Source organism: Cetorhinus maximus, chromosome 3 (assembly GCF_964194155.1).
Source record: "Cetorhinus maximus chromosome 3, sCetMax3.hap1.1, whole genome shotgun sequence".
Classification (NCBI taxonomy): Eukaryota; Metazoa; Chordata; class Chondrichthyes; order Lamniformes; family Cetorhinidae; genus Cetorhinus; species Cetorhinus maximus.
The window spans coordinates 182,258,677-182,286,176 of NC_135881.1; the positions used below are offsets into that span (position 1 = coordinate 182,258,677).

General features: G+C 45.1%; 1 protein-coding gene across 7 annotated transcripts in view; it reads left to right on the forward strand.

Moving 5' to 3' along the window:
• The window catches only part of LOC144679077 (catenin delta-2-like), a 1,449,546-nt gene that overhangs the window by 832,439 nt on the left and 589,607 nt on the right, over window positions 1-27,500 (forward strand). For 6 of the 7 annotated variants that reach the window (XM_078539356.1, XM_078539360.1, XM_078539354.1 and 3 more), the window contains exon 4: window positions 16,980-17,092. In XM_078539356.1, coding sequence (XP_078395482.1) covers window positions 16,980-17,092 — 113 coding nt within the window. Of the gene's footprint in view, window positions 1-6,555; window positions 6,677-16,979; window positions 17,093-27,500 lie in introns of those variants that run through there. The other variant, XM_078539359.1, reaches the window with a different exon arrangement.

A 27,500-nucleotide genomic window follows, 5' to 3' on the forward strand; every position in this document is an offset into this window, starting at 1 on the left:
TTGGACCCCCGCCCTGTGAACTCTGACCCCTCCAGCCATGTCCAACCCCACCCATGTTGTCCGTTCCTCCTGCCATTGTGAGGGAATCTATATTTTTGGACTTCTGTCTGTTTCTTTTGCAAGTTAGCATCTGGGAGGGAGGGCAAGTGACCTTTGGTTGACTGGAGATTGTAACATTTAAGGATAGAATGTACCAAAGTGGAACCCTGCTGGGAGGTGTTAACAGGTCACACTGATCAGTTGAAGGGGCAGAGGGAGCAGCAGCCCATGGTCAGCAATGGTTGCTCAGGTTAGTCCAGAACAGAAGTGCTGATGTTGGTTCTGAGGAGTTGGGGCTCAGAGAAGCCTGGGGTTGGGATGTGGGGGTGGTGGGTGGGTGGCAGTGATAAGTGCATGAAGCTGGCAGCTGGGGTAAAGGAAAGTCTGTGAACAGTAGCGTTCTGCTCAGAGTAGCTAGAGAGCTGGAATTGGGCTGGTAACTAGATGCTGGGATGCAGCCTTATGAATCCAGTGGGTAGGGTCAGCTTTTGAGGGAAATCAAAGGCCTTCGAAAAAGAGGAGCTGAAATCCCTCAGGAGGAAGACAGAGTTTTAAAGAATTTATGTGACTCACTGACATCTGGATGGTTTGCTGAGAAAGTTTGGGGAATCTGTCTGTGTTGTGCCTGCCATTTAATGTGCAGTTTGTGGTGTATACAACCAGTTTGCCTGCCATATCATGTTTACCTCATGTTAATTCTGTATAAGGTAGATGTGTTGACCCTTTGCCTTACTGACTTTTGTATGCTAAAAGTTCTTCCGTTTGTTTAAAACCATGAAATCTTGTGGCTTTATCCTCTTAGTGAGTAACTGGGGTTTCAAATTTCATCTACTTTAACAAAAAAGGTTACTGGTCCCTGATTGGATTGTAACAAGCGTTGGGGTCTCATCCATGATAAAATTTGGGGGGTGCCTGGTCTGTGGTCACAACAGCATGTCCAACACCCCCAGGATCTCCAATCCCTCCATGATGTCTAACTCCCCCATAATGGGCTAGATTTTCCGCTTGCCTGCTGGTGAGTTTGAAGATGAGTGGGCGTATAAAATCCAGCAGGTGGCCTTCCTGCCACCTACCAACCCAACCCCGACCTGTTGAAAATTTTACAAGGTGGCGGGGAGGCGTTAGACAACTCGCCTGCCCTTGGCCAATTAATGGCCACTTAAGGGCCTCAACCTGCAGCCACTAGTATTTTACTTGCAGGAGGCCCTCACCAAGGGAGAAACCCGGTACCTCTAGTTGTGCAGGCTGGTGTTGGGTGAGGTGGGGGGTATCTGCTTTGCGCATCTTCTGGGTCCATCGGAGACAACCACCTCCCCCATCCCCTCATCTGCCGCATCATCCACCCTTTAACCCATCCCCACCCTCTTGAACCCGGCCACTTCACTACACTCGCTGAGACCCCTGACCCCAGACTTATATGGGTTCCTCGGCATGGTAGGGCTGCCATTCATCCCAGCGGTGGCCATTGCTCTTGGCTTGGGTTGCTAGGACTACAGAGCTGCTGGCCAATCAGATTGGTTCTCTTAAGCCTGGACTACCTCCTTAGAAAGGGACAGAAATACCACTTTCACTAACACTGCTCCCAGCATTAAATTGCTGTGGGGCAACCATCCAGATAGTGGGCAGCCCCCTCCCCCCACTTTTTAGCCAAGTGGGTGGGGACCCCATAAAATCTAGTCCAATGTCTCATGCTCCAGAAATGTCTGAAACTCCCTGCAATGTCCGATTCCTCCATGATGTCTGACTCCCCAGCCATGTTCAATCCTTCCACCGTGTCTGACTCGCCCTGCAACGTCTAACCCCCTTGCAATTTCTGATCCACCTGCCATGTCCAACTTGCCCGCAATGTCCGACCCATGCCTCGTGATGACGAGCTAGCCCAGTGATGTCCAACCACCGCCCACCGCCTCCCACCATGATGTCCAATCCCCCAGCATGTACATTCTACGTCCATTCTCCTCCAATGTCTAATTCAATGCCCCCCCCCCCACAAACGATGTCCAACCCATGCCTTGCAATAGCTAATCCAATTTGTGACTCCACCACAGTGCCTGACTTCCCCACGATGTCCGGCCCACTTCCAGCGATGACCAATTCCCCCCACAGTGTCCAATACTCCTGTGATGTCCAACCCACAACCTGTGATCTCCAACTCCCCCACAAGGCCCATTGCCCTGCAATGTCAGACCCAGACCCAGAGCCACGCCCTGCAATGTCTGACAAGACCCCACCTCGCAATGTCCAACCCACGATGCCAGACTACCTGGCATTTTTACCCCTGCTGCTTTCCCACTGGCTGTCAGCCAAGAAACCTGTCAAAGTTTTTAAAGGCCTCCTGCAATTAATTTCTGAAGGACGCTCAGGAAACCTGAGTGAATATCAGGGCCAATGTTTCCGTGAGTGGGTGTTCAAATCTATGGAACAGGCTGTTTAGGAAACGGTGGAAGCAATTAGTATTGATTCATTCAAATGCAAATAGATATACTCTACATGAGTCTCCTTCCACCCAACTTCATCTTGCTGTATCAGCATATCTTTTTAGTCCTATTTCCCTCATGTATTTGTCTAGCTTTCCCTTAAATGTATCTATGCTTTTCAACTCAATTACTCCATGTGGTAGCAATTTCCACATTCAAAGTAACTCTCTATCTAAAGGTGTTTCTCCTGAATTCCCCATTTGAAGTATTGGTGACTTTTTATATTTATGAGCTCTGGTAGTTGATTCTGCCACAAATAGAAACATTCTCTGTCTACATCTATCCAATCAAACCCCTTTATAATTTCAAAGATCTGTTTCAGCTATGACCTATACTGACCTAGCTGATTGCAGGAGTATGGATTCTACAGGTGGACTCAGCATCCTTGGGTTAAGGAAGGAAAAAGTGGCTACTGCTGATTTTGCTCCTGTGACCTCTGTTGGAGATGCCCATATAAAGATGTTGGGAAGACAAGATCAGGTGCAGCGGCAATTGCCTCTTTTACAGTCCTCAGTCATAAAGATCACCCATGAATAATGGCCAATCAGAGAAGATAGCGGAAGGTGCCAGCCAAATAAGTGGTCAAACCCCTCAGGAAAGCAGAAGGAAGAAATAAATTGGCTAAGAAGAAATTTATCGAGTGAAATTAAAGATGCGATTCTACAAGAAAAAAGGGCTATTAAAAGAGAACTTGCATTTGTGCCTTTCATGAGGTCAGGACATCCCACGGCAATTTACAGCCAATTAAGTACTTATGAAGTGTGATCAATGTAGGCAATGCGGCAGCCAATTTACATGCAGGTGGGCATTCAGCCCATCTTTGCTCATCCATCAAAAGGACTTTACATTCCAATGTGGGCTCTTGCACATCCCTGATTTTTGTTATTCACTATTTGCAACAGTGCCTTCAGTTGCCTAGGTCCTAAGTTCTGGAATTCCCTGCATAAATGCCTCTTGTCTCTACTCCTCTCTCCTTTAAGATTCTCCATCAAACCTATACCTTTCAACAAGCTTTTGATCACCTGTCTGTGGGTCGTTTTCAGTTTATGACTGATAACGTTCCTAATGATACAGACAATCATCAGGTTATTTCTGAGAATCTATTATGTTATTTTGCAGATATTAATGCAAGACTGCTGGGTCTGTAATTACGTTGGCGTGCTTTGAAAAATTAAATTCTCTGTTGTGAAGGTGTCTTCTTAAGGATTTTAAAGTGTAGGGGCACTGTGATGGCAGTGGAATGGCAGTAGACTCAGGTAGGATGGGTCTGTGAGTTACTTACCAGCTTTCACACAGGCCAGGATTTTCTGGTCCCACCAGCGTTGGGTTTTGTCATGGGCAGGGCAGGAAAATTTGGAGAGCGGTCAAAAGCCAGTTGACTTTTGGCCACTCTCCAAATTTTCCCATCCCACCCCCAGTGATACCCGTTGCTGGCAGGACCGGAAAATCTCACCCACAGTGTTATTTGCAAAACATTATTTGCCTTTCCCATTTGTCACTGATTCTTTGTTAACTTCTCTGATAAAGAATTGTCATGACTGGGAACCTATAGGCTGACTGACTTGTTGGAATGAGTGCATAAAAAGAAAAATATGGGCTGCGCCCCTAAAGATTTCACCAACAAGTTATTGTGGGGCACAGGGTCTTTGGAACATAAGAACAGGAATAGGCCATTCAGCCCCTTGAATCTGTTCTGCCATCTGTGGTTGATCTGTATCTCCAATTATCCACTTTTGTTCCAGAGCCTTTGGTACCCTGAACCAATAAAAACCTATGATCTGAGTCTTAAAAATGTCAATTGACTCTCAGCATCCACAACATTTAAGGATGAGAATTTAACATTTCCACTATTTTTTGTGTGAAAAGGTGCTTTATAATATCAATGCTTACTGGCCTAGCTTTGATTTTGAAGGTTGCATCCCCTTGTTCTAGATTCTGCCACATGAGGAGATAGTTTCCCTCCATCCACCTTAACAAACCCTTTAATTATTTAACCGTGTCCGGCCCATGTCCCGCGCATCTGCCCTCACACCTTCCTCTCCCTCCCAGAACCATGATAGGGTCCCCCTTGTCCTCACTTATCACCCCACAGCCTCCGCATTCAAAGGATCATCCTCCGCCATTTCCGCCAACTCCAGCATGATGCCACCACCAAACACATCTTCCCTTCACTCCCCTGGTGGCATTCCGCAGGGATCGTTCCCTCCGGGACACCCTGGTCCACTCCTCCATCACCCCCTGCACCTCAATCCCCTCCCACGGCACCTTCCCATGCAACCGCAGAAGGTGCAACACCTGCTCCTTTACGTTCCCTCTCCTCACCGTCCAAGGGCCCAAACACTCCTTTCAAGTGAAGCAACATTCCACTTGCACTTCCCTCAATTTAGTCTACTGCATTCGCTGCTCCCAATGCAATTTCCTCTACATTGGAGGGACCAAATGCAGACTGGGTGACTGCTTTGCGGAACACCTTCGGTCTGTCCGCAAGCATGACCCAGACCTCCCTGTTGCTTGCCATTTCAACACTCCACCCTGCTCTTATGCCCACATGTCTGTCCTTGGCCTGCTGCATTGTTCCAGTGAAGCTCAACGCAAACTGAAGGAACAGCACCTCATTTTCCGACTAGGCACTTTACAGCCTTCCGGCCTGAATATTGAGTTCAACAATTTCAGATCATGAACTCTCTCCTCCATCCCCACCCCCTTTCCGATCCCCCTTTTTTCCAATAATTTATATAGATTTTTCTTTTCCCATCTATTTCCATTATTTTTAAATGTATTTCCATCCATTGTTCTATCTTTGCCTTTTAGCCTATTTTGATCCCTTCCCCCCACCCCCCCACTAGGGCTATCTGTACCTTAATTATCACATTCCTTAGATAATATCACCAGCTTCAACACCTCTTTGTCCTTTTGTCTATGACATCTTTTGGTTATCTCTACCTATCACTGGCCCTCTGTCCAGCTCTACTTGTCCCAGCCCCCCCTTAAACCAGCTTATATTTCACCTCTTTTCTATTTTTCCTTAGTTCTGTTGAAGTCATACGGACTCGAAATGTTAACTGTGTTCCTCTCCGCAAATGCTGTCAGACCTGCTGAGTTTTTCCAGGTATTTTTGTTATTGTTTTGGATTTCCAGCATCCGCAGTTTTTTGCTTTTACCTTTGATTATTTTAGTCGCCTCGATTGGGTCACCCCTCAACCTTCAAAACTCATAGAGCACAACCCATTCTGTCCCCATTATTTAACTCTTAGGCCCCAACATCGTTCTAGCAAATGAAAATGAGAAGTTTATCTGTGTTGCATTTATGTTTTGTTTATGTGTTTATATTGCAGCACAATATGCTTCCTGATAGAATGTTGAGAGCAGATTCAATACTAATTTCCAAAGGGAATTGGATGTATCCTTAAAAAGGAAATATTTGCAGCGCTATACATAAAGCGGGGTGGGCATTGTTTTATTTCTGTCAGAGAGCTTGCATAAAAACAATGTGCTGAATGGCCCCCTTCTGTGCTGTGTGATTCTATATAAATCTGCCTGCAGATAGGCTGATTATCAGGGGATGGAACATGATGCTTGCTATGTGATGAAGGCCAGATAAGAGTGTTCACAAAAGGAGACAGTACCTTTTTCAACCAATTCATTATACTTACCAGAAAGTTTGAAATATAGTATTAATATATACTCCTCTCTGATCAATCCTTTAAGCTGCTCTGAATAAAAATTCCGCACTACTTCCGGGCTGTAGATTTCAAACCTCATCCAACCGATGGTTCTATCTCTGTAAAGCATCTTAATTTTCATCACACTGCTGTCTCTTAACGGTGGAATGCTGATTGCCTCCGGAATGAGAAAGGAAGAGTGCTGATTGGAAAATTGCAGGATTTGGCCTTCACGGCTACCGAGGAGGTCTTTTGTGGTGAAATGTTGCATAAATAATGCCAACAAGGGTCTTTGTGGTGAAATGTTAATGCCAACAGAAATTCAGCGGTTGCCATGGAGACCTTTGTGCCTGGGGTGAACTCATTCTAGATGCTACAGCATTGGATGAGGTGTTTACTAATGAGTAGCAAAAGTTGTTTGCTCGTTGGAAGGAATGTTAACTTGGAGGGGCTTGGAGTGTTTTGCTTTGCTGCTTACATAGCATGGTCCATATTCAGGTACTTGAGTTGGAATTTTATCTGTTTATAGTGTAATGAAGTAACGCTGACTTTTTTTTCAAAAAGGTCTTGTGAGTTGGGTGAGGTGCTTTGTCCTTCAGTTCATCTGGTGTACGCTGCTGTAGCTGACAGCACTTTTCTGTCTGAGACGGGGAAGGTGGGGAAATTAGTTCTGTGTGTCTTGCAGATGTACAAAGTGTTTAGCCCAGTATCAGTTATTTTGTGTTTTGTCTAAGCACAGGGGACTTTTTTTGCTCTAAGAGACACCCCGAAGCAGAACAGCTTATGCTGACGATTCTTATACGCAAGGCGTAGAGCAATTCAACCTGAGGAAAATCTCCCGAGCATGTAAACTCCACTGGGATGCCGCAAATGAACAGCATAACAAGTGTTGGCTGAAGATTTAATGCCCGCTTTAGTTCCCTGCCCCACTTTGAAGCTTCAGGTTGCCACGAAGGTCTTCCATTTATTTTGTCGGACTCCGAAACAATTACAATACATTTGAAATTAAATTGCAGATGATTGTTTTGTTAAGAAATGAAAAAAAAAAAGACCTGGAAAAGGCTAGCAAAAAGAAGTTACAGACACTAGGACTGGCAAGCGCTTGCAGAGTTATGTAATGATGAATCCGTTCTACGGATGAATGTAGGTGCCACATAAAAGAGAAATAAAAATAATCATCTCTGCCCCTCCCCTCCCCCAGCGGTGTGGAATCAGCCTAAAACTGATTGTGCTGAATGATAAAGCCCCTGAGACATGCAAAGCTTTTCTGTTGTATGTTTGCACAGTCCCAGATGTGCTGTATCATGAGGTGCAGGTGCTTTTTCTGATTGTTTTGAAGAAAAAAAAACAGTGATGTTTTATGGCTGTGTGCCATTCCTGCCCTTATTTGCTGTTAAACATTTTATTGTTGGAGTGTTGATGCGTGATGTAAGAAGCCCGTCTCAGGTGATGTGAGAGTTTTGGTCTCCTGAAACCTGGATTGAGTTCTCAGTGGAGTCATATTTTTTTTATATATCAAGGTCCGAGCTGATTTAAAAAGGTGTGCAGTGTTTAAGTTAGGATTCCAGACCAGCACCTGATCCATAATAGATGTTATCTCATTTAAGAGGTTTTGATCAATATGGAGGTTCAGCAATTCATTACAATGGAACAGTGAAGCTTCAAAACTTTTTATAGTGGCCCAGCAAAAGACCAAAACCATCTACTGTACCAAGGGATTTCAGGGCTAAGGGGGACATGAAGTCTAGAATGGGAAGATGGAGTGCACCGGAAAAAAAAAGCAACGCCAAAACGAAATTTTCAATTTTGAACTCCTAACAATATAAACCGAGACCCTGGGCTTTAAACATTTAACTGACGATATCAGTGTTGTTACATTATGCAGCATGTGCTTTTAGTCCTATTAGCTTTTCTTTTTCAAAATGTTCTCACCAGTTCTCTTCCTCCCCCTCATCTCCTGCAGTTGTGAATTCATTTGTTATTCACTGCCCTTGCCGAAGGTGGATATTGTACATGACCCTTTAAGAAAGGGAGAAAGACTTACATTTATATAGCACTTTTCAGGACCACTGGATGTTTCTAAGTGCTGTGCATGCAGCCAATGAAAAGCTTTTGTTGTAATGTCAGCTGCAGCTGTGGCCTGCTGATTGTTTGGCTCTGGTGGTTGGGGTGGGGCAGGTGGGGGGTGGTGCGGAGGGTGGAGGGAGTAAGTGTTGAAGGCCTTGCCCTCTGGTCAGCCACCATCAAGACACCTCTAGGCACTTGTCAGTATTGGGCCTCAGCAGGGGCCCATCTGCTGCTTGGAAAATCACAGTGGTGCCCCCAATCTGTCCACAATTTTGCACTTAATAATGCAAATTAGCTTCAAGCCACTGCCGGGCAGGTAGGCCTTGTCACTCCCACCGCGAATCTGGCACAATCGGCTGGAGGTGGCAACTCGATGGCATACTGATCCATGCCGTTCTGCCCTACCTACCTCCCAGTCCCGCCTTCAAGTCCACCTTCCCAGGACCGGTTTGAATTCTGCTCACAAGAACAGGTAACCACTATCTTGATCAAAGAGTTAGATTTTAGAATGCACCTTAAAGGAAAAGAGAGCAAGGTATAGAAGCAGGGAGGGTTAATGAAGCAATTCCAGAGCTTGGGGCCTAGGCAGTTGAAGGCACCGTCATCAGTGCTGGGGCGAAGATACTGAGGGACACACAAGAGGCTAGAATTTGAAGAACACAGATATCCCAGTGGGTTATAGGGCTGAAGGAGGTTGCAAACATAGGGCGGGGTGAGGCTGTGGAGGTATTAGAGCACACAGACGTTTTTAATATTGTGTAAAGCCCATGGGGTAAGAATGATACAGGAAGTGATTCTTCCCCATGTATAACTTTTCCTTTATGTTGTTCAAAAACCCAGTAGGGGCAGAGTACAAAGCTCAGTTTCATTTGGGCCGGAACTTGGCATTGGAGTGGGAAGCTCATGGGTGAACGTTTAGTACTTGAGCTCTGTAGTTCTAGAGCTAACTGCCTTAGACATGCCAGTTTGGTCCTGGCAGAACTGGAGCTATGCCTGGGGGTCCTTCATCAGTCCATTGCTTTGATAGACAAACTCTGCGGCTGAAAAAAAATGTCCTCTGGGATCACTAAACAATATCCATTGAAGGTGGTGGAGCCTGAGAATGTTGGCAATGGTTCAACTTCAAACTGCTTCAATTGCACTGTTGGCTACCCCTCTATGTCTGAATAAAAAAAAAAAAGACAAGTTTGACTGCAACACTTTCCAAAACTGTAAAGCGTTTCCGTGCAAAATGTCAGTTGGTCGTAGCTCATTGTGGAAAAAGAAACATAAAACAAGATGTGTAATGTAACAATAACTTGCATTTATATTTGCGCCTTTATCAGAGCAAAATGTTGCAAGCTGCTTTATGGGAGCGTAATCAGGCAAAAATTGACACCAAGACAAGGAAGAATATGTGACCAGAAACTTGGTTAAAAAAATAGTTTATAAGGAGGGTCTTAATGGAGGAAAGAAAAGTGCAGAATTTAAGGAGGGAATTCCAGTACTCACAGCCTATTCAACTGAAGGCACAGCCATCAATGGTGTGGTGAAGGAAGTTGGAAATGCACATGAGACCAGAGTTGGAGGAATGCAGAGCTCGCAGAAGTTTATTGGCTGCAGGCGGTTAGAGTGGTAGGAAGGACCGAGGCCACGAAAGAATTAGGGATTGGAGGTAAGGCCCTCATGCAGAATTTGGAGAGGTACATTAACCAAAATGGGTTCCCTTTAAATGTCCAACACACCACAAGAGGTTTCTGCATGTGTGCACCTGCAACTCTGCAGTTGCCATGATTCATTCATCCTAAGGGAGTCTGGGCTGGCAGGAGTGTTCTGACTGACCCGCCTCTGGCCCCAAGTACATGGATGGGTGCTCAGCAATAAGGGTGATCTCCTGAAAACGTGGTTTTTCACACCCTTCACTAACTACAAACCCAGCTACAGAGAAGGTACAACCAGAGCCACCTTCGCACAAGGACACTAATTGAACAGGCCATTGGCCTACAAAAGATGAGGTCCAGATGCCTTGACCGCTCAGGGGTGGGCGGGGGTAGGGAACGCGAGGTTGGGGGCTGTGGTGGCACTACAATATGCACCTCATGGCATATCCAGAATCATTGAAGCCTGTTGCATGCTCCACAACTTGGTGCTGAGATGGGGTTTGGTACTGGACATGGAGGAGGCTGAGGAAGGAGCCTCTCCTCAGATGAGGACCAGCAGGAGGGAGGAGAGTGAAGCTGAAGACCAAGAGGAAGGATCCAGAGACAAGAGGGAGACAGCATTTTCAAGGCTCTGAGGAGTCCATGCAGGATACCATCGTGGCCAGAGACCTTCAAGACCTTCTGATACAACGGTGCTTCACATGATGGGAACCTTACAAAGGCTGACCTTGAAGGTAGAGAAGGATGTTTGAGACACCAAGGGAAGGGCATTGGAAGCACCTTGCAAGGAAAAACATATGAGGATTGATCAAGGACAACTGGATGCAGCGATCAGGTGATGGGTGAGACATTAAAAGACTTTCTTGATTCCATGGAAAGTCCAATATTCTGTAAATATATTGTATTTAAATTTTACACAGATAAATGTTTTTGTTTAACTTTACACATGTCTGTTATCTTAGTCTACATAATTTATCTAAATGCCACAGTGACCCAATTAATGAACTAACTGAGGCGGTGTCCTCCCACCTTCACAACTAAGAATCATGCATCACCACTAGCGACCAAGATGCCATCCCCTTCCCCATCACCTATGATGTTTCATAAACTCCAGAGCCAAATGCACCTGCTGCTGGCAGAACCCGTGATCTGGCCATTGCCCTCTCCTCCACAGGTCTGATCTCTTTCAGTTTTGGGGTTTCACCCCCGACCTTCACCATCTCCCTGGGTGTTGTGGGAAAAGAGGGAAAGGGTGATGTGTAGGCTCATAGAGGCATGGAACTTGGAGACATGTCCAAGATGTCTCAAATGCCTCTTCCTCAATGTCCTCCATTCACATATGCATTATTTGCTTCGCCTTGGCCAAGGACATATGTTTCTGCAGCACTGCTGAGCATCATGTACCCAGTGTCCACCTGAGGCCAACCGTGCTGCATACAGCAAAGCCAGGTTGCACGTGTAATAAGAATATCTCACTCACCTTACCTTAATGCAGAAGATCACTGAAGTGCTTACAGCACTGGATCCAGCTTCGCTTGTGGTGGCCTGAGGTGCTGACCACTTCAGCTATCTTGAGCCAGACTGCCATAGTGGTACTGAGGGACAGTCTGTGCCTCAGGGGGAACAGAACGTCCAAGTGGGCCTCCACCTGCTGCAGCAGTATCTTCACCTCATGTTGGGAGAACCTGGGCAGAGCTCCCTCCTGGGCTGCCTGGCTAGCCTGGGCATGGGCCATCCTGGGATAAGGATGCACGTGAGTCAGCATGTGTGGTTGTCGTAACTTTCCTTGACCTGAACTTCATGGGATTTAGAGGTCATGAGGGACAGGTGCTGATCTGTGTGCCATGGGAGGAATGGGTTTGGCTGGTACAGGCCTGGTGGCCTAGGCATTGCGTTGCAAGACATGTCCTATGTCGTAATTGCAATAAGGGACCAGGGGTTTGAGGATTATTCATGGCCTGCTTTGCAGTGCGTCTGGGGGTAGGTCTGGGAGTGCTCGGCGTGCTGTGCCCTCTGAAGGGGAATGCAATGAGGTGGGAATTTTGGGTGTGAGGGGCTCTCAGTTAGAATGACAGGTGCAGCGTGTGAACTGTGCTGCTGTGGTGACTTGCAGAGCTGCGTGAGCTGCCTCAGGATGTCTCTTTCAAACTCAAAGACTTTTGGAGTGAGCAGCAAATGATTGGTGCAGCAGGTTCTCAAAGAGTAGTGTGGAGTGGCAATTTAGCTAAAGTTATGCAGTCAATGGGCCAGCTCACACAGGGAAACAATGGCTCGTAACTTCCGTGGAGTGCCAGTCGGAGTCGGATTGCCACTCTGCTCCTCGTTTTTTACCTTAAAATCCAGCCGCTCCTATCTAGCCCAACCTTCCAATTCAGACAGGGTGAGAACTGTGTAGTGCAGTGGGTGTCTAAGGCCTTGTGTCGAGGGCTGCAGAGTCAGAGGTAAGGTAGCCATGCCCCTTTTTTAAAGCACTAGCTGGCGTAAAGCAGGTAAGCCTAAAGGTCCAACCACTTTGAGAAGCCAGGGAGAAGGTGCATTTGTAAGGTAAGTGGGTAGGATTGGGGGTGGTAGGTGGATAGGGGGTGTCATGGGGGTGGGTTAGTCGGGCGGGGTTCTGTTGGTTGGGAAGTGTCAGGTAGTTGGGATGGGGTGGGTCGGGTGATCAGTGGGGGGGTGCCGGATGGTCAATGGGGGTTGGGGTTGGCTGGTCAGTTGGGGGGGCTCGGGTGGTCAGTGAAGGGTGGTCGGGGATTCGGGTTAGTGGAGGGGTTGGGTGGTCAGTGGGGGGAGTCAGGCGTTCAGCAGTGGGGTGGGCGTTGGGTGGTCAGTGGGGGTGTTCGGGTGGTTTGTGGGTGGTGGTTGGTGTCAGGTGATCAGCAAGTGGGAGTCAGTTAGTCAGCGCGGGGAGATCAAGTGGCTGGGGGTTCGGGTGGTCATTGGGGGGTCGGGGGGGTGGGTTAGTCAGGCAGGGTTCGGTTGGTTGTGGGGAGGTCATGGTGGAGTGGCGGGAGTTGAGTGGTCAGTGGGGGGGGGCGTTGGGTGGTCAGTGGGGGGGGTTGGGTGGTCAGTTGGAGGGGCGGGGCAATCAGTGAGGGGTGTGTTGGCCGGGTGGTCAGTGGAGTGGCTGGGTGGTCAGGATGGATGGTCAGTGGGGAGGGTGGGGGTCAGGTGGTCAGTGGGAGGTGTCGGGTAGTCGATGGCGGGGTGGGGGGAGGGCAACCGAGATGTCCTGTAGGGGTGTTGGGAGAGTCTCATTGGGGGGTCAGGGGGGTAGTCAGGAGGGGGTACTTGTGGTGGGTGGTCAGGGGTGTGTCGCGAGTCCTGTGCGGGGGTTGGGAGAGGTAGTCCAGGGTTCCTGTGGGGGGCCGATGGGCTGCATGTGTCACGTGGTGGGGGCTCAGAGAGTAGTCCGGAGGGTGGGGGTAGTCGTGGGGTGGTCAGGGGATTTGGGGGAATCCCCGGGGTGTCGCTTTGGGGTGTTCAGTGCTATAGTTACCTAGAAGTTAGAAGTCATTTTAATTCTTCTAACCTTTTCTGGCTAACTATTATTGTAACACAGCCGGAATCTTCTGAAGTTTGTGATTTATATCATACTTTCAGATGGCTCCCATTTCAGGGCAATTGCCGGGTTCCCCAATGCATCTTTGTGTACCCCCCCGTTACAACGCCCCGGAGCTCGGAAGTGACAGGCCATTGCTTCAGCCAACATCAAACTACACAGCACTTACAGGGCAAGGGTCATAGCTCACCTTCCGTGGTGCAGCAGGGCTGTCTCTGGGCAGATATTTGATTTTGCTGCTGTTTACTGCCCTTTTTTTGGGCAGAGGGACAGGAAACACCAGCCTCCACCCCTGACCTCTTCCTGTCCCCCGAACACAAGACCGCACCCAATCCTGACTTGCAAACTGCACATGGAACCTGGCCCTTGCTTGAAAGCACAAAAATCCCAGGCAAAGTCAGTCATGAGTTGGGTGTGCACTCTGGAAGCCGCAGAAAGGCCCGACGCACATTTCGCAAGCCCAGGAGGAAAATCCGGCCTCAGGATTCAGTGTGGAATGGGGCTGCAAATTTTAGTTTTGGCGGTGTGGTGCAGAATGGCACTTGAACTGGTAGCGGAATACAGTGCTGAGCGAAACTCATAACAATGGGCAAGAATGTAGGAATACTTGGTCAAACTAAATAGTAATAGATAACCAGGAAGTTTAAAAGAAAATAACTTAATCTAGGGTCTTGGATTGTTTTCATATCGTATAACAGATACCTAGGAATTATTATGAGCCAGTAATTGAAGAGTTCAGATTACATCAGAAAAGATAAAGGAATCTTAAGTTGTTTACAATGAGCGTCTGAACTTTGAGAGGAGACTAGGGCACTGAATTCACTGCACTTCTCTGAGTTGATATGCATGGTTACGTTTACTGGAGATATTTTATTCAAGTCTGGATCCATTTTCAGTGATGCAGTTTAAGCTTATTTTTTATAGCATGCATTTTACTTCTCCATTCCAAAGTTCATGCACCATCTTTTAGCCGGATGCAGAAATGGTAGGGCACTGAGGAGTGCGGAGGAACAAAGGGATCTGGGAGTTCAGATACATAATTCCCTGAAAGTGGCATCACAGGTAGACAAGGTTGTAAAGAAAGCTTTTGGCATACTGGCCTTCATAAATCAAAGTATTGAGTATAGGAGTTGGGATGTTGTGGTGAGGTTGTATAAGACATTGGTGAGGCCAACTTTGGAGTATTGTGTGCATTTCTGGTCGCCTAACTACAGGAAGGATATCAGTAAGATTGAGAGAGTGCAGAGAAGATTTACTAGGATGTTGCCGGGTCTTAAGGAGTTGAGTTACAGGGAAAGATTAAACAGGTTAGGACTTTATTCCTTGGAGTGTAGAAGAATGAGGGGAGATTTGATAGAAGTTTACAAAATTGGGAGGGGTATAGACAGAGTAAATGCGAGTAGGCTCTTTCCACTTAGATTAGGAGAAATAAACACGAGAGGACATGCCTTTAGGGTGAAAGGGGAAAGGTTTAGGGGGAACATTAGGGGGAACTTCTTCACTCAGAGAGTGGTGAAAGTGTGGAACGAGCTGCCACCTGACGTGGTAAATGCGGGCTCACTCTTAAGTTTTAAGAATAAATTAGATAGATACATGGATGGGAGAGGTCTGGAGGGTTATGGACTAGGTGCAGGTCAATGGGACTAGCGGAATAATATTTCGGCACAGACTAGAAGGGCCGAATGGCCTGTTTTCTGTGCTGTAGTGTTCTATGGTTCTATGGTTCTAAATAGACAACCTGCTCCCTGGCTGTTAATTCTGTAACAGACTATCAGGAAATGCATGAGATTGGTACAGAATGATTCTTGACTTCCTTCCTTGGCCTCCATTGGATCCTTGCTGATAGCTGGGACTGGCAGCTGCAAACTGACTGTAAATGTCTACCTACTGTAGCTGCCAAGCTACCAAATTAATGGTGTGAGCTAGCATCCAGTCACTTGTCAAAGCTAGAACTTCCAACATGCTCTCAGCCATTGAAAAGAAAAGATGTAGGAATGCAGCATCTGCAAACAACAGTGTGAGAAGTAACAGTTATTCTGTCTTTGATGATGTTGGTAGAGGGATAAATGTTGATCAGGACACCAGGACCAGGACACCTACTCTTCTTCAATACAGTGCTGTGGGATCTTCAACTTTCACCTGAGAGGGCAGATGTGACCTGTTTAATGTCTCAACCAAAAGATGATACCTCCAACAGTGCAACACTCCCTCTGTACTGCATTGGAGCATTAGTCTATGTTGTTAGCTCAGGTCCCTGGAGTGGGAGACCCAGAACCTTTTGGCTCAGGGGTGAGAATGCTACAAACTGAGCCACAGTCACTACCATGTAGTTACAAGGAAATTATTGATTTGACTTGGACAGCGGCAACAGGCATTTTGGGTAAGTAGGGCTATCACCAAAAACTGGTGTCAAATGGTTGGGTAGTGGCTCAAAAGGTCTCAATATTCACACATATATACAGTCACAAAGATCTATTAATCCTGCAGTCTGTCATTTGAGCTTGATTGAAGGAGGCAGTTCGTGGCCAAGATGAGCTTTTCTTGCTTATCCCTGGGTGCCCCACAACCCCCCAAAACCATCCCCACCAACACCACCCCACCCCCCGACCTGCACTTGCATAAACTTTGATTGGTTTAATAGTAAAATCGATTAGAGGGAAGAGTTTGAGTAAATGTAACAACACTGATCTAACTGCTTCATTTCTTAATAAGTTCCTAACCTTGGTGCTACCTCTTACCAGTCTACAGGTAATTGAGAAGAAAGTGCCATCATAGTGGACATGCATTTATAACTGTTTGCAGCTATGGCTTCGTGGGAAAAACTTTCACTGAGTCAGAAGGTTGTGAGTTCATGCCCCATTTCAGCACATAATCTGGACTGAAACTCCAGTGGAGTACCGAGGGGGTGATGCACTGTTAGAGATGCCATCTTTTGGGCGAGAGGTTAAACCAAGGCCTTTCTGCCTTCTCAGATGCTACGGCACTATTTTAAAGAGCAGGAGGGTTCTCCCCTGTATCCTGGCATACTTCAACCAACATCACTTTTTTTAGAAATGGCTATCTGGTCATTAAGGCATGGCGGCCTACAAGACCATGCTGTGCACAGATTGGCTGCCATGTTTCCTACCTTACAACAGTGGCTATACTCAATTGTCAGTAAAACATTTTAGTACATCCTGAAGATGTGAAAGGCACAATATCAATGCAGCTCTTTCTTTATCTGTGCCAAATGTGAGCCACATTCTCTGTGCGAATGCTTGAGATGCAATTATGTCAGATATATCACCAATGAAAGTCGAAGGAAAAGGACTTTTCTAAACAGAGCTGGTTTTTATTGATTATTTCTGTATTTAAATGATTCTGTGCTGCCTTTGGTCTTATCTACAAATCTTCTGTGTCCTGACTCAGTGATGGCATTTAACAGCAGTATAAAGGAGGAATTGCTGACGCCCCCTACCCCAACCCTGCCCCAATCCTTCATTTCTCCTTTTCTCATGACTGATGTCCCTTTCTTTTTTTGTTCTTCCCATTGCAGGAGCTGCAGTTTGAGAGACTAACCAGAGAGCTGGAGGCCGAGCGCCAGATTGTCGCCAGCCAGTTGGAGCGATGCAAACTGGGATCTGACACAGGCAGCATGAGCAGCATTAGGTATGGACTAAACTGACTTGGTCAGGTACTCCTGGAACAGTTTAATTCTCTGTCGCCTTTGCAACAGGCCTCGAGGTGTCCTCAAAGTGAAGGTTTGATGTGTGGAAATTTGAACCAACCTACAATTGTGACGGGTTATGCAGGGGGTGGGTGGGGGGGAGGGAACCATTCTGTTGAGCTGCTGCAGCCTATGTGATGTTGGCATTTCCACAGTGCTTGGCTTCCTTACGCCGTTCAAAATATTTGCAGTCGAGGAAACTGCCAGTGCTGCAGTCATGCCAACTGATGAAAGGTACAACGGAGCAGTGTTTGATGACTCACACTCTTGACTTCCTCCTCACTGTGGGGAATCTTGAATGCGAACGCCTGTTGTAAAACTTTGCACAGAGTTAGTCCACCAGCATGTTCAGCTGCCTTTGAAAATGTGCTCTCTATAGACCAGGACTTCTTCAGGACGAATACACATGCAGCTTCCATCCACTTAATCATGTAATAGAAGCTGAGGAGCAGGGTCTATAGTAATTTAACGTTTGGATGCTACATATTAAAGCTATTCCATTCAAGGTATCCTGTAACAAATATATACATACACACAAATACTAATATATGATAGATAGATATTTGTTACATGTATATAGATATATGTATATTAATTATTTAGTTAGAATACAGATTTATATCGATAGATTATATTTATGTTATATATACAGAGAGAAGATACATTGCATGGATTCCATTCTATTATATATAAATATTGTCAACCATTCTGCTGGGCCAATGACCTTTGTGCTGATGGGATATGCCTTTGGTGTGTATGAGATAAAATGGGTTTTTCATTACATTGCCTGATTAAAGCACCACAAAGTTAATTTATCTTCTTGCACATACTAGCTCTGTGTCAGGGGAATGTCTCAAATGTTATGAAGCACCTTGTCAGCTCATTGTTTATTGCAAAATCTGTATAGGCTCTTCTTACCTTACTGGAGGCCATTTTGCTGTCCTTTCCACTTTACATGGATTTAGGGTATGGTGGGATCTGTGGACACAACGTGCAAAGCTGCTGGTTTTTATATTCTTCATTTAAGCTGTAAATATCCACCTCTCAATATCGATAAACATTGTGGCTTTTCAGCTCTGCATTATCCTGCAGACATGACAATAACCAGATGTTCGATGTGACTGTTGTTTCTGATCATGTCTGGTTGTATTTGCTTCCTAAACCAGTGGGGGCAGCTCCCTAACACTGGTGCTCTGGGTTAGGGATGGAATCGGAGTTCCATCATTAATAAAACGTGGGACCAAAGGGGTAGGCTTTGACTTAGTGCAATATTGTAAAAAAAAAGTGATAGCAATCTCAGCAGCCTGATTTGCCCACTGACTTCAATAGAAATAAAAATTGGGAAAGATATGAACAGGTGCCTACTCACTGTCACCAATTTTACACTATTATACAAATAGCTCGTACAAAATTCAAAACAGAGGCACCAATGTAAAATGGTAGTGCCTTTGAACAATATTTTCATTGGTTACTGTTGGGAAATGATACGCAGAACTACAGAAGAATTGTCAGGCAAACAAGCTGGTTTGGTACAAATGTTTAGACATGTCGTGAAATGGCTTTTCAATTTTTGATACTTTCTGATTCCCAATGCCTTGGATCTTATACCTCTTACCATGAGATTGACCTTGCCTTAACTTCATCTTGTTGAAGGACATTGCTTAAACGATTGAACAGCTGAAACAACGGTTCATTGTCAAGCTTCATTATCCCTCTCTTGTTTGTTGCCAGGAAGAGTTCTGCCTGCTTAGCTTAACAGGAATCTTTTAGCAAATCCCTTGTTGCTGGTAACTGGGTGTAGTGACTCTTTATCTTTGAAAACCTCCCTCAAATGTGCATTTGACCTCATGGCAGAGGGTGGATCTAGAGTTGAATTTGTTTGCTGTTAGAAGTGTGCCCTCCCCAAATTTCCTAATTATTTTGCCCAATAGCTGCAGGATGTTTGCCCTGCGAGATACCATCGAAAAATTTCCCCGCCAAAGTGAACTGCACCTAGATTAAATTTCAGTGACAAATTCTCAGAGTTCACACACTTGTCTCCCACCATGTGATTTTCAGAGAACTGCAGCCATGTTGTTAATGTGAAGAAGAGGGTCATTGTGATGGGATGTCAGAATCAATGCCAGTTGCCCAGCTTTCTGTCAAGTGCTCATGGGAAATGGTTGTCCTAATCACCTTTAATACGTCAGGGTGGTTTGGCATTTTCACTTAAAACCGTCAGCTCTGGCTGGAAGTACTCCGAGACATTTGATCACATGATTTCTCCCCTCCAACTGCCCCACCCCATGTTCCCCACATTGATCACCCAACATTTCCATCCCCGCTCTTCCATGGCCATTGGACAGTGAACAGGCTCTTTGTCATTTGATTGGATGACCTTAGGCTGCCAGTCTTACAGCCTTCTCTTTCCCAGCACCAATATTTTTTATCAAAATAAATGTTGACAGAAAATGATTTCTTTTTTATTGCACATGTAATTTTTTTTTTTCCCAGATTGCTCCCAGCAGTGCCCAGGAAATTAATCCTGAATTCAGGTAACCTCAGGACAATCTTGGAACTTCTACAACCTAAAACACTCTGCAATCATTAACTATTGTGCCCATAAACTAATTGATACTTACTTGAAGTCAAGAGACCAAAGCCAGAAAGTGATCACAAATGGTGTTTTACTGGATAATGAGTTAGGTGTTAAGGGTAATTTAATGTACGGATCACTGGCTTGGGCCATTAAATCTGCCTGCGGTCAGAAAATGGGAACTTTTCTGATGACCTTAATGCGTTTCCCTTCTCGTTCAATAAAGAGTGATACTGCCCCCTTTACAGGAGGAAAATGCAGCACTGTAATATGGAGGGTGGTATTCACTGCCCCCAGGTATTGTAGTCTGTGTCGACTCTGCAAGCCTCCAGCAATACTGGCATCTTCCGACAGCTAAGGACTGAAATGCAGGATCCACGTCTCACTGAGTTGTGTGATTTGTGTTGATTGTAACATAAAATTCGGCACTTGTTCCCTTTTTGAAAGTAGGTGTATCTGTAAATTTTTAATCCCTTCCTACTTTGATCTGGTGACAGATTAATCTGGTGGTAACTTTATCACTTCATTTGCATAAAACTTCCTGCCAGCTGGCCACTCTACTCCTAATCAACACTAGATTGACCTGGCACCATTAAAGGATGCAGCATTGTTAATGTTAACTATAGAGTGGGAAATTAAAGCTTTAGAGTAATTGAGCATTAGCATGTATCTGGGTGTGAGGCAGAGGGAGGGAGAGGAAGAGAGATTAAAAGAGATAGGGTTACCAATTCTGATTGAACATATTCGTGGAGGCTTCATCATATAATCTTGCACCTACAACCCGCGCACCCAGTCAAACATACTTTATCTTGTCTCCAAAATTTTTATAAGTAATAAGCTAATGTGTTCAAAAAAACAAAACAAAAGAAAATATTGTCTCAAGGCTCCAGAGCTATCCTGGAAAGTTGTCAACCCTATAGAGAGAAAGAGAGACAGAGACTGTCCACATTATCAACTCATACTTAATTTGTAATTTTTCTCATTGTCAAACGCTTAGCCAGAATGCTTAGAAATTCAAGATTACATTTGCTACCCATATTCTCATTTGCATCTAGACTCTTTCACCCATTCCCCCATGCTCACCAAACTGTATTGACTTCTGGTTGCGCTCCCCACCGACTTTCTTGGTGGTAAACTCTGCCATTTGAAAACTCCTACCCTTTTAGTTCTCGTGCAGAAGCCCATAGAAATGGTGTGAGCAAGCAGAAGTGTATTGTACAGCTCATGCCATTTGTTTGCTGCTGACCACAAAGCACAAGCTTCAATTTCAGTAATATATGGTTCAATTGTGAAAAGGAATTTCCAACTGCTTTCTTCGAGAATGAATAAACAGGTATTTGCAATGCAAGACAACAATCATTTGTACTTATATAACAGTAAATAGCCCAAGGCACATCCACACCCACAGGAGCATTAACAAACAAAATTTGATACCAAGCCACGTGAGGTGTTAGGATAGGTGATCAAAAACCTGGTCAAAGAGGCATCTCTAAGAAATGTCTTAAGCGAGGAGAGAATGGTAGAGAGGTTTAGGGAGCAAATTCCATTGCTTTACACCCAAGGACCTTAAGGCTTGGAGGGAAACATGAGGCCATGGAGCGATTTGAACACAAGAATTTTAAAATTGAGGCATTGCCAGACTGGGAGTCAATGCAGGTCAGTGTGACAGGGGTGATGGGAGAACAGGACTTACTATGGGATATTTACAGGGAGGCAATGGTGTAGTTGTATTGTCACTAGACTAATAATCCAGAGACTGAGAGTAATGCTCTGGGCACCCAGGTTTGAATCCCACCATGGCAAATGGTGGAATTTGAGCTCAATAAAAATCTGGAATTATAAGTCTAATGATGACCATGAAACCATTGTCGATTGTTGTAAAAAAAACCCATCTGGTTCACAAATGTCCTTTAGGGAAGGAAATCTGCTGGCCTGGCCTACATGTGACTCTTGACCCACAGGAATTAAATCTTGACTCTAGCAAGCCACTCAGTTGTATCAAACGACTACAAAGTCTCAAAAAAGGAATTAAACTGGACGGACCACCTGGCATCGACCTAGACACTGGAACTGATTCACTCACCATCTTGACTTGGAAATGTATCGCTGCTCCTTCACTGTTGCTGGATCAAAATCCTGGAACTCCCTTCCTAACAGCACTGTGGGTGTACCAACACCACATGGACTACAGCGGTTCCAGAAGGCAGCTCACCACCACCTTCTCAAGGCAGCTAGAGATGGACAATAAATGCTGGCCCAGCCAGCGAAGCCCACATCCTGTGAATGAATAAAAAAATCATGGAGGGCTAGTGTGTTTGACATGAAAGGGCATTACCAGGACATCACTAGCACCTGAAATGTGTACAACATCGACAGTTCTGCTTGACTTCCAGCCCTTCTAGCATCAGTGCAGGGGGCGGGGCCATACAGAGGTGTGGTTGAATTATGGCAGCTAAATTCCAATATCATTACTCCAACCTCCAATTCCAACTGCAATCATTTAATGATTCCCATGGGAAAATTGCAAACCAAAATAACCAAATTTACTGAATGACCCCAAATGAAGAAATTACCAACAAGATTACATTTTTGTAGCTTTTATGTTAACATGAGTCAGAACCATTGCAAATTAAACATGAATTAAGAGGCAAACAATACTCCAAGTAAAAAGTTAAATTTCACTTTTAAAAAGTTGATACAAGAAGGATCAACCACAAGCAAATCCACATCACTCCCCACAGGTATGTAACACCATGGCAGTGCCAAAGTTCTCTAACTTGCCCTTTGGTACATAGGATATCTCACTTTCCCAATCAATCAATTCAGCCCTCGAGTTGTGTTCACTGGCAGCTGTATTCCATCTGAGATCCCTCCAGACAGTTGTCATCCGAATGGCAAATTTGTGCAGAGTCTCTTTAGTTAGGTTCATAACAGTCTTTATGGCATAGCGTCCCCAGAGACTCATTTATTCAACCCTCTAATAAACACTGTTAAACAGTCTGGTTGGCTCTGGGAAAGCTGAAGCAATGACAATAAAATTGTCCAATTCACAATACCTGCCCTAACCCTGTCTTCAGCTTTCTGTCCTGTTTAACTATATTACACACACACACACACACACACACACACTGCTCCTTGTAAATGTATCTTCTCTGTTTCCCCTTCTGCTGCGGCTCTCCTTTGTCCTTTACAGCAGTAACTTCTATGTCTGTCTTCTCTACGTCCGGCCACATGGCTTTTGTATGTTAACTTCCTCCATGTTGGTACTGCTTCCAGATCAAGGGTCACATGGACCTGTATTTCTTATTATCTAAGAAAATTACAATTGATCCCTTTGCCATTGATGCAAACTCTTAAAAGTTATTTCCAAAGATTCTTAAAACCAATTACAGATTCCCCAAATTACGAATTTTCTTCACTGTACTCTCTCCAGGTCAAATGTTGTCACACACTTAAAGTTGATGGTTATACTGTAACTGCTAAACTGAGATCTCTGTAAGGCCCAGCTAAGGTTTACAAAACGATGAACAAGTTCTGCTCAGCGTCAACGAGATGGCCACTGTCATAAGGTCTCATGCGCACTCCATTTGGAATTAGATTGTGACCTAACTTCAGGGTGATGCTGCAAAAGAAGTAACACTTACATTTGCATCCTGCTTTCCTCAACCTCAGGATGTCTCAAAGCGTTTAAAGCTAATTAAGTACTTTTGAAGTATAGTCACTGTTTTAATAACGTTCTTGTGTTGCTGTAGAAAACCTAAGCTGCTTCACAGTAATAGAAAAGGTGTTGAACAACTGCAACCAAATAGACATTGCCCACTGAAAACTTTAAGGAAATCCTGATAATTATTGCATTATATCCAGAACCTTGTCAACGTTTTACCACCTGCCACTGTCCAGTGTTCGTTGATCTTTCTTTCTCTCTATTTTTACTTGCAATGTTTTTACTGATCCTGAACAGCCCCTGTAATATAGTATTCTCTCTTCATAGCAACATTCTGTGTCTCCTTGTTTTTCTGTCCTCATTACATTTATGCTGCTTCTACAACTGATTATTCATACCGCCTGATTAAAATTCCTTTCACATAGGGAGCTTCACTAATAAATTCTATTTATAGAAAGGGCACCATGTTGCAAACCAAGAAGATCTTTGCCTTTATCTGAAGAGCTATTAGCCCATTTCCCATTCCTCTTAATCTCTACACTGTGAGAAAGATTCACAGCATTTGCAGAACAATTTATTTGTACTTCTCGCAGTTGCTTTTGCCAATTCAAACAGCTGTTGAGCACACTGAGCACACAAGTCAAGTCAGCCAGTACCTGCCAGTATACTGTGGCCATTTGTTACATGAGCATGTGATTGTGCCTAGCTGGACTTTGCAGTTTACATGTTGAGACACATAGGAATAGGAGTAGGCCACTCAACCTCTTGAGCCTATCCTGCATTAATGCGATCATGGCTGATCTGTAACTTAACTCCATTTAGCCACTTTGGCTACATGGCCCTTTAATACCCTTGCCTAATAAAAATCTATCAATCTCAGTTCTGAACCAGCAGCGACAGCTTTTTGGACGAGAATTCCAGGGGCACAAATTTTCACTCGGTGGGTGGGCGTGAAATGACGCGCGATGACATCAGCCGAGCGTGCCGACGTCAATGCGCCGTCGCACGATAGCTCAGTCGGCGGACGCACGCCGGAGCCAGCAACACGCCCGCCGGAAATTAAAAGGCCTATTAAGGCCATTAGGTTATCAATTTACGTTAATTTTTCACTACCCGTTCAACAGGCGGGCGACAAGGCCAAGTGGCCTTTGCACTTTTTTGGAAGCCTCATCCACGGGCGAGATGAAGTTTCCAAAAGCAAATACAAATAAAATAAACATTTTATTTTTTAATTGAAAACATGTCCCTGTTCGTGTGACAGAGTCACATGAGTGGACATGTTTTATTACATTTTTCTGCTCTTTATTATTTAAAAAAAATACCTCTTTATCTCCCTGCGGCAGCTCCGTGCCTCAGGGAGAGTATTCAGCGCTGTCTCGCGCGCACGCACGAAGTTCGCACTAGACCTGCTCGCCCACCTCCCTCCACCCGCACTGGTAAGCGCTGAGCGCTGCCGCTCACATATAACGCTGGGCGGGTCTTAATTGGCCCACCAGCGTGAAATCATGGTGCGCTGTCAGTCGTGGGCGGTGGTCAGTTTCCCGCCCACTCCCGCCGGTCCCGCACGCCAAGGGCAAAATTCTGCCCCAGATTTCCAGGAGCATCAGATCTAAGCTTGAATGATTACAAAAGTATAGGCAATCTGAAAGGCCGTAATTTTAATCATTGAGTGTAATGAACCAATTATTTCATTACGGAGCTTTTCCGATATCCACAGCTACCTGACATTACAGCAGTTCCATGGCAGCATCTGTTAGTGAGTTTCTTAAACACAATGATGTCCTATGTTTGCTGAATGCAATTCATTTTTTTAGGAACAGCTCATCACATTTCACAACCCCACCCCCCTTGGAACTTGAGGCTGTATGAGCTGAACAGAATATGCAATTTAACTGGATGTATGAAACAAAACCCATTAAGGGGCTCTGTGACAATCCATTGACTGCTTTGGATTTTGAGGAACAAATACCTATGAATACAAGCTGGAGACAGTGACCATGGTGAATGCAGGCTAAACAAAGTCAATGGCTGGATTCTGCTGTGCTATATTCAAAATCAAAGAGGAACGCCACGTGAATGCTGTTTAACTCCACCAAAGCTTTAATTTTGCCCATGAATCTAGGGCCTGAATTATTAGCTTGGCAGGCTGGCGCGATTGGCAGGCCCGGGATCGGCCGAGGAACGGACCACTGACCGCAATTTCACACTGGCTGGCCGATTAACAACAGACAGCGTGAAGCGTGCTCTGAAAAGCTCAGCACTGTCAGGGTGGGAGGAGGGTGGGTGGTGACGTCTACACCGGCGCGACGAACACCGAGAGAAAGCTCCCTGAAAACACAAAGCTGCCTCAGGGACCTGCAGACCCGAAAATGTTCCAATAAAGTTTTAAAAAGCGGGGAAAAAATGTCTGAGCATCACAATCAGGCACCTGAAAATATAGATGATAAAAATGCTGCCCACAGATTTTTATTTTTATTTCATAACTGAAACTTCATCCTGCCCTTGGATGAGGTTTCATGAAAAATGTAAGGGCCGCCTGGCCGATTCGGCAGTTCCGCCAACCGTAAGGTTGGACGGGTGACAAAAAGTAGCAGACAATTGCGCCGTTAATGGGCTTAACTGTCCTCTTAATTATCGGCGGGTGTGCTTCTGACTTTTGCGCACGCCGGCCAAGTGAAATATCGAGCGAGTGCATGATGACATCGGGATGCTCGTCCGACGTCATCTCACATAGTTTCACGCCCAATCTGGCCGGGCATGCGCCCGCCCAATCAACGTAAAAGTCAGCCCTAGAAGTTTAGCGGCATTGCGGGAAGGGCCACCAGCTCTGATTGGATGTGCTCCAGAGGTTTCATCGCATGACCTGCCGCCTCACCGAGCTAGTCAAACAGCCAGATCAAAGGTGCCGTGACACAACATCACTAGAATCAGGTTTCCAGCTCATTTATCTCATTCTGTTTGTGGCACTTCATTGCGTGCAAATTGACTGCTGGGTTTCCTACATGACAATAATCAATACATTTTTAAAAAATGTTTAATTGGCTGTAAAGCACTTTGGAACATCCTGTGGTCATGTAAGTTCTATGTAAATGCAAGCCTTTCTCCTTTTCTTTCCTCTTTTCTTCCCCTTCTTCATTCAATCCACCTCTCTTCTTTCTTCCTCTTTTGTGTGTTACCCTAGTTGACTATACCATATATATGTAGGATTAGGATTTACTTCAAAATCCCATATGGTTAAAGTTTTTGATTCCTTTTTGCTTAAATTTAGCTTGTAGATTTGTACTGTAACTAGAAATAAGGAGAGGGGCGGAGATAAAGGTGAAGATTATTTCTTCCTGGGATGCTTTGGGGTTTAATTTAGTTGATAATGTTGTTCGTGTGTTGGCTGAAACTGTAGCATGTATAATTTATGTATTTTCATGACCACTTTGTGAAACAGACAACCAAGGCAGTTTTGACATAAGAAGTGGAACAATTGAGACAGAATATAAAAATAGGTCCTGTTTTCATCTACTCCATCAATTTGTGACTCTCATACTGTGGGTTAAAGCCCTTGCAACAGCAAAAAATGGGCTCGATTTGAACTTGGCACTGGTGAGTTAAAGTTTTTCTTGCTGCGTGAATCACACCACACCCCCTCCCCAGCCCTTTTCCTCTAATGGCAAAAATTGGATCTGTCAGAAATGGGGGCGGAACTTCCGCATTCAGGTCCAGCCCACCATCTTTAAAGGTCTGTGGAGTCGGGAAGACTCAACAAAAATTGTACACCTTTTGTGTCCTCCTCACAACTTGCTTTCCTACCTATCTTTGTGTCATCAGCAAGTCTGGCTACAATTAAATCCAAGCCATTAATATAGATCATAGTCGAGGCCCCAGCACTGGTCCTTGTGGAACTCCACCAGTTAATTTGCTCACCTGAAAATGACCCATTTATTTTGATTCTCTGTTCCCTGTTAGTTATCCAGCCCTCTATCCATGACAATATAATACCCCAACACCATTAGCTCTTAACTTGTATATAGCTTTTTATGCGGCACCTTATTGAAAACTTTTGGAAATCCAAATATACTATATCTACTAGTTCCTCTTTATCCACCCTATTTGTTACACC